At 37.3% G+C, this 12218-nt stretch overlaps 3 protein-coding genes across 3 annotated transcripts in view; 2 read left to right on the top strand and 1 right to left on the bottom strand.

The window, feature by feature from the left end:
* Nucleotides 1–1175: 1175 nt before the first annotated feature.
* On the bottom strand, nucleotides 1176–2625 carry LOC110370900 (uncharacterized). The gene is made up of 3 exons (XM_021326903.3): nucleotides 2467–2625; nucleotides 1975–2037; nucleotides 1176–1686 (listed from the first exon to the last, which is right to left on the bottom strand). The coding sequence occupies exons 1-3, from the start codon at nucleotides 2497–2499 to the stop codon at nucleotides 1189–1191; spliced, it is 594 nt and encodes a 197-aa protein (XP_021182578.3). The 5' UTR covers nucleotides 2500–2625; the 3' UTR covers nucleotides 1176–1188.
* Nucleotides 2626–8232: 5607 nt separating this feature from the next.
* On the top strand, nucleotides 8233–12144 carry LOC110370893 (ionotropic receptor 75a). Its single transcript, XM_064040558.1, has 10 exons — nucleotides 8233–8314; nucleotides 8968–9119; nucleotides 9356–9509; nucleotides 9624–9805; nucleotides 9943–10079; nucleotides 10424–10585; nucleotides 10785–10975; nucleotides 11110–11324; nucleotides 11437–11640; nucleotides 11767–12144. The coding sequence occupies exons 1-10, from the start codon at nucleotides 8233–8235 to the stop codon at nucleotides 12118–12120; spliced, it is 1833 nt and encodes a 610-aa protein (XP_063896628.1). The 3' UTR covers nucleotides 12121–12144.
* Nucleotides 9094–12218, top strand: part of LOC110370833 (protein D3) — a 146518-nt gene continuing 143393 nt past the window's right edge. The window contains exon 1 of the mRNA XM_021326817.3: nucleotides 9094–9097. Within this exon, the coding sequence (XP_021182492.3) occupies nucleotides 9094–9097 (4 nt within the window). The remainder of the gene's footprint in view (nucleotides 9098–12218) is intronic.

Below are 12218 nucleotides of genomic sequence, written 5' to 3'. Positions count from 1 at the left end.
CACTTTAACAAAACTAAGAAGCAAATTAACATTACCGAAAAATGCATAATTCACTATTAAAGATCATCTACGTACCGCGAAGCCACGTTTTGTGATTGCATTCACGTACAATCATGAACTAAGATGATTATTCAACTTTACATTAATTATCAAATTAAACACACACAGCCTTTCTATCATAAAAGTTAGTTACAAATAAAAACAAAACATATTATTATGTTAAAAATAACCATTGTAAAAAACAAAAGGATGAATGAAAAAGCAGGAACAATTTTAAAAAAATGAAATAAGAACATAATTTTATCGCCAGCCATCTACAAAATGAAATTTTTTAGGTGCCGATAACATGAAGGTTGGTATAAAATGGTAGAGGAAACTTTTTACAGCCAATAAAGTTTTATAATAAATGGAATTATAAGGAAACAAAAATTTTTTAAATATCTACTTACGTTACAAAATCACAAATAATAAGGTTTGATCAATAATCTGCCAAAAATATTCTTGGAACTCACAAAGTGCAGTGTAAGCGGGCGCATTTCCCGAAACTTATATACTGTGATGCAATTTATTAGCATAATAAAATTATGCATTCGGCATAGTCAATAACCTGATTTAATTAAGAGTATTCATTATTAATTGCCCTGACCTTACTAATTGCCTGGACAGATTTTGTGTGTCATTTGGTACTTAGGAGAGTGTGTGTTTTTGTAGTGTGTGTGGAGATGTGTTTGGTCTACTTCTTGCTTGTCAATATAGAATAGCTGGACAGTATAGAACAATTAATTAATAAAATAAATAGTTTTAATTCTTATTTTCAATCATTGCAAAGCATGCAATAAACTACATAATTTATAAATCCTATTGTTATCATTTTACTAGGTAAATGAATGGCTAGTTTTTCCGTTGGTAAATAGAAGTTTGATATAATTATGTTTGTCCCTGTAAAATCCGTTATCGTGACGTAGGTAAATAAATACTCTACTAAGACATAGGTATCAGTTCCTATTTTTTAACTCAACTCAACAATTACATCTCATAAAGTATTCAGTTAGTCATTTTAGTTCTACTAGTGTTGTGCGACTATAATCCGGAGTTTGCACGTATAATTTTATAAACATTAGCTTGCAATGACTGTGTTCGAGTCATTGAATTGAGATGTAAATAAAACAAAAGAATACATTTACTTTATTATTCAGCAAAAGTCTTAGTCAGTTTATCAACTATGATCCGTGTTCTCTCCGACAAATACTGGTCAATCTGGCCCAACACTTTGACAACGCGAAGCATCTTCTGCACGCCTTTCTTGAACTTCTCCATTCTTTCTGCACTGGAATCTTCTGGCACTCTCATTACCGAAGTGGATATCATTGGTGATCCTACTCTTGGTGGCTTGTACCGGCTTCCAGAATGTTCTTTTAGCTTCGGAATATCCAATGCAGGTAATCGCAGCTGCGGGATCTTAAGCTTCGGTATTCCCAACCCTGGTATGAATCCAGCTGGTGGTGCAATAGCTATGGGGACCTGTGTATCACTGTACCCCGTCTGGTCTTCAGGCTCGATGAGAATGAACTTGCCGTCTTGTATAGAGCTGGGTAATGCATTGTGGATGAGGTTGCAGAAGGAGTTCACGTCCAATCCCGAGTTCCTGTTGTAGTCGGACGATCTGAACGCCGAGTTATAGGGGATCTGAAACATACAATGCAATTTATTGAAAACGACACCACTACATATTTTAGCCAGTTTAGAAAAATAGTTCTCTAAATATGTGTATGGTGAATATAGGTAACAAAAAATTATGATCGTAGGGCCCAATAATGTCTTACACTTGTCATGGAATATTTAAGTGTCTCATCATCATCATCTCAGCCATAGGACGTCCACTGCTGAACATAGGCCTTTTTAAGTGTCTGTTTAACCAAAATGTAAAACATATAATTAATATTACTAACAGAATTGTGGTGTATTTTACCTTACCCTTTCATCGGAGCAGTCGATCGTCAAACGAAGGGGTGGTGGAGCGCCGGCTATGTAATTTACCTGAAATTATTGACGGCAATACTAAATTATTTGCACACAAATTCTCCTGAACTGCATAAAATATTCATAATGAAATGTCTGTTATTGAATTTTAGCAGTGGATCACAAAGATTTTCTAGATTTCAAGATTCAGTATTTGTCATATCGTAGTAACATGCCATATGAGAATCTTAATTAGAAAGGTTTATAGGCTAGTATTTCTTTAGTAAGTCACATTAGAGAACTACAAAAACAGTTGACTTTACAATCACAAAAGTAGTCGTTAGCCGTTTTGGTCAATTAACATTATTCTTCCAAACCTCGATCTCGGATACATGATAACTTATCAAATCAAGTAAAATTGTACAATAACAGATCAATCACACAAATGATTACAAAATTCACTTCCCACACCTAAGTTGTTGTCATTATCAAGCATTGAATACGAACCAGCATGAGAGCCACCGCCACGTACCGACACATATCGTCTCTTGCGCACACTCACGACATTGTTAGCGTCTCAACGAAACTGCCATACATCACGTTTAACGTCCACTCTTGCCGTTTGAGCTAAGTCAGCAAAACTTGGGTTGATAGTAGAGGCTCCATGTGTTAAAAGAGATTGTGGGACAATAATGGTAATTACAGTTTCAATTTATCGTCTTATATGTATTTTAAACTTGAATTTTGTGAAGGCCCAAAACAAGCACAAATTAAGTATCTCTTCTGAAGTAACTCGAATATGGCAAACAAATTAATCATGGCATACTATACATACAAACCTACCTGTATTTTAAACTAGTCTTTTCTGCAACCAGTCACCACTGAAAACAGCAGCGTAAGTAATTACAACAACATGGACCACTTGTGAGTTTCAATATTAAATTCCTCTACATATCAAAATATTGGTCAACCTACATTACATTTAAGTTCCGTTTCCAACAAGGCCACTGGACGGATAATCACAATGAAGCGAGATGTCAGTCAGATCTTATCAGACTTACGTGTCCATTCACAGATTCGCGGAGTGTCAGAAGATAGGCCGTGTATAAGGCAGCAGTATGCAGTGGCTCTACGGCAGTTCTTATGCCTTCAGCATAGTGTTGTACCTAGCTGCTAAGTTCTACTACGAAAATGAAGTTAGAAAGATTTCTCATGTGGACGGTGATCGCTGTGACTGCTCTTACTGTTGTGGAGGTTCGATATCTTTTTACTTACTAAGTATCGTTATTTTTAGACTTCTCATTTCCTACAACTTTTTTAGCATGAAAATACTTATCAAAACTGTTTTGAAACAGTAGCTTTTAGATTTGTTTGCTATAATTTTCATTTGAAGCCAAAAATAAAAATATTTTTTTCTATATTTTCCTTATCTTCTCTAATGTGTGAATGAAACTATTTGAATATAAAATTATCTTTCGAATGCTAGGGTATGTTGTAATATGACGCTAAAGTCGTGCAAATAGGCACGTTCTATAAAGTTACAATGTGGTGAACACAATTTCAGACAAGACTACTTAAAATTATTTTTTATGCAATTTGTCTCTTCTATTTTCGAATTTCTCCCGAAAAGACCTGCTGACCAACAATTCACCAAGATGCAACAGTAACAATTATGAAGCAAGAAGTAACATTAATGATTATATTTTGGTCTTGCAGAGCAGTCTGCTGCTAAAGAACTCACTGGTGCGACCTCGTCTGCCGGAGCCATGCTTCTCGTGCCGCGCAGAAGACCGGCCCTTCGCCTACCCGCTCATCAGCTACCTCTCTAAAGTCAAGGATATGTTCGTCAGAGGACTCAATACACTCGTGGCCAACTCTAAGAAAAGCCAGCTCAAGTAGAACCTTTTAATATATTATATGTTATTGTTATTTCTTTTGTAAGTTTGGATTAAAGTTTTTTTGTATTTTGTTCTTTATTTTAGTTTTTTTTCTGTACCCTTGTGATGTCCTTGCTTATATTGATACGTATATTGCAAAACGACGAATTGCGGTGCAATTCTACCAGAAAGGTTATTTAATAGTATGAGAAAAACTATTTCAAGCTGTAAAAATAATATTTATTAGAAAACATAAAAAAAACATTAACCAAGATAAAATCTGTCAATACATCTACATATTATGTCAAGCATTGAATTGAATCTATTTGAACAAGAATTTCTTATATCTAAGGTGCTCGGCTGTCGTCATACCCTTATTATGCCTGAGCTCCCAAAGTTTATCAATGATCTTGTCGTGTTTCTCCCAGCCGAGCAGGCGACTCAGCCTGGATACAGGCGGGAGTATGGGCGATGTAGGCGCAGTTGGAGGCGGCACCCAATTAGGGAACAGTGGAAGGAGGGGTGTTCTAGGGATTAAAGGCAGAAAGAATGGCACCAGAGGCAGCTTCGGCACAGTAAATATAGATCTAGGCAACCTATTCAGGGGTACCAACTTTGGTATAGACCGTTTCACTGGCGGAGGTTTGGCTGGTAACTTCTTAAATGACTCGGCTTTGTCCGCCTTGATGTTGAAGATTACTGGTGAGTTTTGTGAATACTTCTTGATAACCTTACGGTTCAGACGTTTGTCCTTCATTCTAAATTGTATACTGCAGCATGAAGATATCTGCAAACATTTGAGATAGAATCATAATCTGGTAATACAAAAATGAATATGAATAATAAGCTATCATTGGGTGGCTGGGATTGGTCAAGGGACTTGATTCAGAAGGCGGTAGTTACTCTTTAAAACGGCGCGTACCTATAGTGAGTAGGTTTCTCTTAGACCCCGGTTACCGGGAGTTTGGTCAATGTTGTTATTTTTTAATAAAATATGAAACTTATTAATAAATGTAACAAATATGTAATTAAATTAATTACTAACATAATAATAGCAACGACGCAATTAAAGTTTCTATTTGGAAAGCAGAGCTTTAACTGAAAATAGAATCAGCCTACTGCTTATAATTTATAACCAAACCAGGAATCGTTTATGCACATAATATAGATTCTTCTCTGCAGCAAATTATTTAACAGCTACTTTTAGGAATATGTAAATAGGCGGTTGTGAATTCTCAATCTGAGTGTCATTTTAAATTAAAAAAAAAACACTCTTCTAAATTTAAGAAAAACAAAACTAGTTCTAAACAAAAACTTAATACTCACGCATATCACTAAAATGAGAAAGACCACAATTTTTCTCCCACTATTCACTTTGATTTCTGTCATGTTTGTTGGATAGCTGTGTTGCTAAAGCAGCGCGGATATTATGGCATCGCCGTATATAAAGACAACTGCTCAGAAAGCATCATTGTCCCGATATATCACAATCTTCGATTAGATTAATCACGTCTCATATTGTCAATTGTGTTGACAAACAATAATCAACAATACATAACAAAAATAATAGTACGTAAATTGGAATTTCTCTTACACTATCGTATCACCGGATATCGCAACACTTAGGAGCTTACATTGTATTTTAGATATAAACCATAATTATTCTTGTAAAACTACTATGCTTTAAGTTCTGAATACAATGGTTTACAATGTTACAATATACATGCTGAACCCAGTCAGCACCAGCATCTATCTAGATAATCATCATCTACCTCTACTATCTAAACAAGTACAGAAATTAGCATCGACATCACTACCAGCATTATAGAGGGACGATCTTCGTAGACCATAATACCGTTCAACACAAAACATCCCCTGAAAACATTGTTTGTCATGCTTTTCAAAGGAAATGTCAATGATAGAAGGAACTGCAAACACTAAGGGCTAAAACTAACCCACAAAGGCGTCTCACTATATTAATGACCTAATCCACTGATTAACCGTTGTACCTGCTGTACATATAGTTTAGTACTCAAGAATGTCCCCTTTTGGATGGTACTGAGCTATGGTTCCTATGGAACCTAATGAACGAAGTCAGTCAGCTAGTCAGCAGTCAGTCAGCTAGCTGGTTCCTATGGAACCTAATGAACGAAGTCATAGCTCAGTCATTGGTCAGTCATTGGTCAAAAATTACAAAGACATCGTTTTGTGGTTCTCAGAGCCGCTAACTTTTAAAAAATACAATACAATACCTATGCTGTGTGGGTACATCAGTGTGTTTGCAAATGAGTGCGACCAGTAGGCATATTATACGGCTCTAAAAGTACCTCTTAATGTTATTATCAAAAGTGTCTATTTCGCATCAATTTGGGACCATTACGATTTTTCGCAAAAATTATTACCTACTAATTATTACCTATTAATTGAATTACAAACACATAATAGGGTTACCATTGTCATCACTATTTAATTAAAGCTATCAAAGTATGTACCTATAACAGTTACATATTAAGATTGCATAAAACTTATTTTTAGTCAGTAACAACGTAATAATTACATCTTCAATTGACCAATACTTACGTTTATATCAATAGTGGAGATAAGGACAACGGACTCATACCTTGATATCAACACGTTTGATCTTATCAGTACAAAGGTTTCATATATTCCTAAACTTTTCCCAACAATCTAACTAATTACGTAAATTCTAGATAAAACATACTACGATAATCACGTAAAGAAATTGGATGTCAAAAGCGTTTGTTTAAATACGAATAGAATGAAATTTTCGGAAGCACAATTTGTGAACGATTGGTCTGTGAACTGTGAACATGGGGGGTCAGAAGGTGTTTTGGTCCTCCATAGGGATCCTGCTGATCTCCTCGTGTTACGTCATGGCGTGTGACGAGAAAGGACTGTGCCTGGTATGCTTTTTTTACTATGCATAACGACTGCTGTGGATTGTGATATGAAGAACTACTCTGCTAATAAAGTGTCTAAATGAAATCATCTAAAAATGTGTTTTTGATTCATTATCTTATTTATTTTACTTACAGCTGGAGGCGTTGAAGGAAATGAAAGAGTGTAAGAAAGCAGTGCTGGCTTCGTAAGTTCCCCACTAGATATTGTGAAACTTTTCGCATAATGTCCATAATCTATAGCTGAAATTTAATTTTGCAGGTTGCTGAAGCCTCTACTTACTGCCAAATTGCTTGGTAAGCATTTTGTTGAGTACTATGATAATAATTGGAGGTATGATAAACATGTTTACTTTTACTAACTATATTTTTTAATTACAGATAAGGATAAGAAGCCATGCTGTAAGGAGCTGCCACCTCCACCGCCTCCTACGATAATGCTGATGCCGGCCGCCCCACCACCGTGCGCGCCAGCCCTGCCACCCTGCGCTCCGGCACTGCCGCCGATTCTGCTGGCACCTCCCCCCGCACCGCCGCTCGTACTCCCAGCTCCCCCTCCGGCACCTTTGTATCTACCAGCGCCGGCACCTGCACCGGTCTGCCTGCCTGCGCCACCACCACCAGCGCCCTTAGTATTGCCAGCTCCGCCACCGGCTCCTCTATGCCTGCCAGCGCCTCCCCCAATGGTGCTAGCTGCGCCGCCACCGCCGTACATGCTGCCAGCTCCACCACCATGCTGCTGCCTTCCCACCAGTGTACCTCCCCCTCCACCCTCCACCCTTCCACTGCTCCTCCACCATCCACTGCCCCCACCTGTCTGTCCGTGCTGCGCTCCACCACCTCCCCCCGGATTCCCTATGACAGCCTACATGGTGGCTCCCCCGGTACCTATTACACTGGAGCCTAAGCCATTAGAACTGCCTCCTCCACCCTGTCCGTGTTCATACAAATATTATTAATGTACCCTAAGTAGTATAGTTATTTTTTATTTATTCCACATATAAATAAATATACCGGCTCAAACAAACGCTTGTTTTATTCAGTGAGTCACAAAGGTGGTCGTTACAGCGTGGCTATTTGCCAGAACCCTGTAATTTCGCGAGTATACGCCCAAATCGTTGCATTTCGTATGCAAGCAGTACAGGCGATGCGATAAACAAACAGAAATAATTTATTCATCCTTTAGCACTGGTAAAGTAAATTCATATTCATATCAAAGTATATAAATATCATATTAATTTGTATTCGAAAATTACTAGCGTAAATGGGCTTGATGTAATGCGGGTGCACTTTCAATTGTTATTAAAAACCTGCACACAGATAAACGTGAATGGATACTACAATTTCAGAAACACAATAAAATATGAATTATGTTCTTGAGTGTACAGTTTACCTTTGGAAAATATTTGAATTCGACATAAATTGCACAAATACAGGGGTAAGATTTGTTAGTCCCACAAGTAAACTGGGTTGACAACATGTTGGCTCAGGCAGTTGTAGAATTTTTCAAGCACAAAGTTGTGAGCAGTATTATTGTACTGGCATGTTGGCCGGCCATAGGTAATGATGTGAAATTACTTTTTGGGTATAAATTATTTTACTGGAATATTATTGTAATTATTTATATTTTCTAGCGACAAAATAAGTAATAGGTACAACATCCGGGATATAAAAAATATGAATTACCGGCTCCAATAACAACACTAATAAAACACTTCAATACAATACTATAAACCATTACTATACTTATAGATACTTTTCTAAAAAGTTTGTGTACAACAATTTTTTTTTTCTACAAACTGGTCACTTAGAATGCCTTAATATGTAGTTGCTACTTTTAAGAAAAAATATTTTAAAAGTAAATGACAAATGGCATTCTACAATTTTTTTGAATGATTTAAGCCAGTAATCTATGTATGTCTTAAACAAATAAGGTTGCGATCTCCGATGCAGAAAATAACTAACCACAGAGAAAAAATATAAAAGGACAAAAATGTTATGTTATGACTGTTTACTATTGAAAAACGTGGCTTAATAAGTACCTAGTTAATTTAAAAGATTTGTGTTTTTATATTTCGATTTTTTGACGCTTTGATCACTGGTGTGCTATGTCAGCCTCGTTAGGACTGACAAATATACAAAATTGAGGATGAGGAACCTTTTTAAATATTGATACGTTTCCACTATTAATAGTCAATCATAAATTGTTTCAGATCGAATGAAATTCACCCGTCAGCTTTCTCAGTATGGTATGAGCGCTACCTTTTCCTGCGAGCCAGCTATTCTTGACAACATACATCCTCAGTATTTACAGGGTGTTCTGTACATGGTCCGTGAAGATGACAACCTGGCTTTCTTTAAAAAGGTTGAGATCAAGTTAAACCTTTACTATGGGATTAGGAAAGAAAATAAAAATATTGGTTACCTACGGATGGCTATAGAGTAATGAAGAAATATTAGATAGGACGACATCAGACTTATTTGAACGGAATATTAAATTGAGTTCTTTCACAAAGACTACAATAATTATCCTTAATAAAAAGAAAACTTCTACTATTTAAAAATCTTTTAAAAAATCCTAACATTAAAAATTAACTCCAGGTAAAACGCGTACATTTCAAAATGAAGTACAAGTGGCTGCTTCTTGGTGACCATGTTCCTGAGGCGTTGAGAGACATAAGATACGACTCCGATGTCACTTTCCTCAAGTCGGGTCGTAACAACAGTAACGAGACCAAGAAATCTACAAACCTGGGTCAGTAGTAACACTACTTGATAATAATGAAGGTTTAGTTGTGTATCAGAATTGTTCTACAAAAATACATAAAGAAAAGAATACACCTGATTTTGACTATCATTCTAGCTTTAGTACCGGAGCCACCAACTTCTCCAACCTATTTTTACGACGTGTACGTCCATCCCAGAGAAGGAATATCCATACATTACTGGGCTCACTGGACCAAGGAATCCGGTTTTGTCGTAACGCATGATCGAGAAAAGATACTACGAAGATTGGACTTGCAGAGATATCCTCTGAGAATTGCAACTCCTGTGCGATAAATTATTTACCTAAATTATGTTCAAGTATTTAATTTTGTTTATGTTTGCGAAGTTACCATGATTCTGAATTAAACTTTCATATTCGAGAAAATGAAATGACTCATACATAATTTTATTTACTGTCCCAGGTTGGCCACTATTCCAGTGATAAATACGATGGTACGTTCGTAGACTACTTGAAAGATGAGACTATGTTAGACCAGGACCCTGGTATCCGCAGCGCACACAGTGCATCTATGCTTCTCACTGAAGCGGTTAATGCTCAGTAAGTATACATATGTGATTTCATTTAATAGAGTAATTGATACCCACTAACGGCCAGTTTCTTCATCAAAAGTTAAAGTTAAAGTAACGGTCAAATTCGTTTTTTCAAGGCTAATTACTTTTACTTTAGAAATTACTTTGACTTTTACTTTGGCTTTAACTTTTGATGAAGAAACTGGCTGTAAGTCACCTAAGAACAGAATGCTCATTAAGGTGAATTAAGTCTGCCACATTGCGTTATTGCCGCATATCAAGCCCCGACCCTCGAAGAGAAATTCCATCAACCACTATTGGTCAGGCCACCTTCGTTTATTTCATAAAGTGACGTAACTTCTCATGTTTCAGAGATATCCTAATAGAGAACGAACTATGGGCGACCGTGGTCAACAACAACAGTATGTTCTTGATGGTGTCAAATGGTCAGGCGGACCTCTCGGGAGGAGTTTTGAGACTTCTCTTGGATAGATCTTTTAAACTTGACTACGTAACGCCACTTTGGCCTTTCAGGTAATTTTTAGTTATATTTCTTAACTCAATATTCTTGCTTTGATCACCATATTTTTGACTTACGAGAGAGTGTGTTTAGTGAACATTACAGTAATAAAATATAAACGCAAGTATTAACACTCTTGTCACCGAAACCTCATTAAATTATGCAGGGTTATCGGTTCTCGCTCTTCTTAAGCAACTTATTTAACGTCCACAGGGTTGGTTTCACGTACTTAGCGGAGCGAGAGAGCAGCAGCAACATGTACTTGGAGCCATTCTCTCCTGGTGTCTGGTGGTCTTGTCTAGGCATAATGGCAATCCTCGCGATGGTGGAGTGGATCACTGCTAAAACACCCAAAGAGAAAGAGGGCGCATTGTATACTGTGCTTACTACGTGGCTACAGCAAGGTACATCATACGATCTCAAAAAGAATATTAAGTTCCTTGTAATATAAACTTCGATATCATCTTTTTCTTTCCTAGGCTTCCATATCTTTAAAACGACTCTATTTATGCTATCATTTATTACCATTTTCCTTCAGACGCTAGTGCCGTACCCGAGGGTGCATCAGGCCGCTGGGCATTCACCGTACTGTCAATAAGCGCAATGCTTGTTCACGCCTACTATACGTCCGCCATAGTGTCAGCCCTAATGAGCACCGGCCGTGGTGGGCCTGAGACGCTGAAGGCTCTCGGAGACTCCAAGTACGCCATCGCGTCGGAGGACTACGATTATATGCGTTATTTGTTCTTTGATGTGAGTTTCATTCACCTTTGTGATGAATTAACTAAAAAAACAATCTGTTACATTTTATGTAAGTATCCTGAATGAGATTATAGTACTATCGAAAGCTAGGGTGATCTTGCAGGTAGAAACCACATGGGATGATCTCGAATATTTGAAAAAGAAAAAGAAGACTTCAAAATTCTACCAAGAGTTGGAGCGCGGCGTGGAACTGATCCAGCAGGGTAACACCGCCTTCCATAGCGAGTACAATCAGATCTACCCGCACTTCAAGACCTTCAGCGACGACCACATCTGCAAACTTCAGCACATTGATACTATTCCTGAAGTAAGTTGTGACATATGCTTTATTTAAAATCAAGAAAAATTACATATTAGGTTATGTTTAGCTTTGTAATAAATGCTATAAACAAGATATGAGATATTTAATCTGGGCATTATCTTCTTGGTACAGATACTAACATGGGTAACTACAACCAAACACGGGCAGTGGACAGAAGTCTTACGCATAGCGGGGAGTTGGTTACAGGAGACCGGCTTACGAAAACGCCTCGTCAACCGCCTACGGATCCCTCAGCCACCTTGCAGAGCTTCCCTACTCGCTGAGAGGGTTAAACTAGGGGACATTGCTCCCTTACTAGCCTTGACTATGCTTGGAGCCATACTGTCTGTCGTGCTACTGGGAATTGAGATTATGTATGCTAAGGCTAAAGGGAGAAAATTGCAAGAAGGGGACGCAAAACATGCTTTAGAAGATAATGATGATAGTTCTGAAGTCACAGATGTTGTTTACAATTATTTAGCTTAGATTAGATTGTCTGTTCATCTTGATTTCATGTAAAGTTGGAGACATGTACGTGTGTAGAAAGTTATCGTTATTGTAACTTAAAGTATCTTAGTAGTATA

This window comes from Helicoverpa armigera, chromosome 22 (genome assembly GCF_030705265.1).
Source record: "Helicoverpa armigera isolate CAAS_96S chromosome 22, ASM3070526v1, whole genome shotgun sequence".
Lineage (NCBI taxonomy): Eukaryota > Metazoa > Arthropoda > Insecta > Lepidoptera > Noctuidae > Helicoverpa > Helicoverpa armigera.
This window is presented reverse-complemented; position numbering and strand designations above follow the sequence as displayed.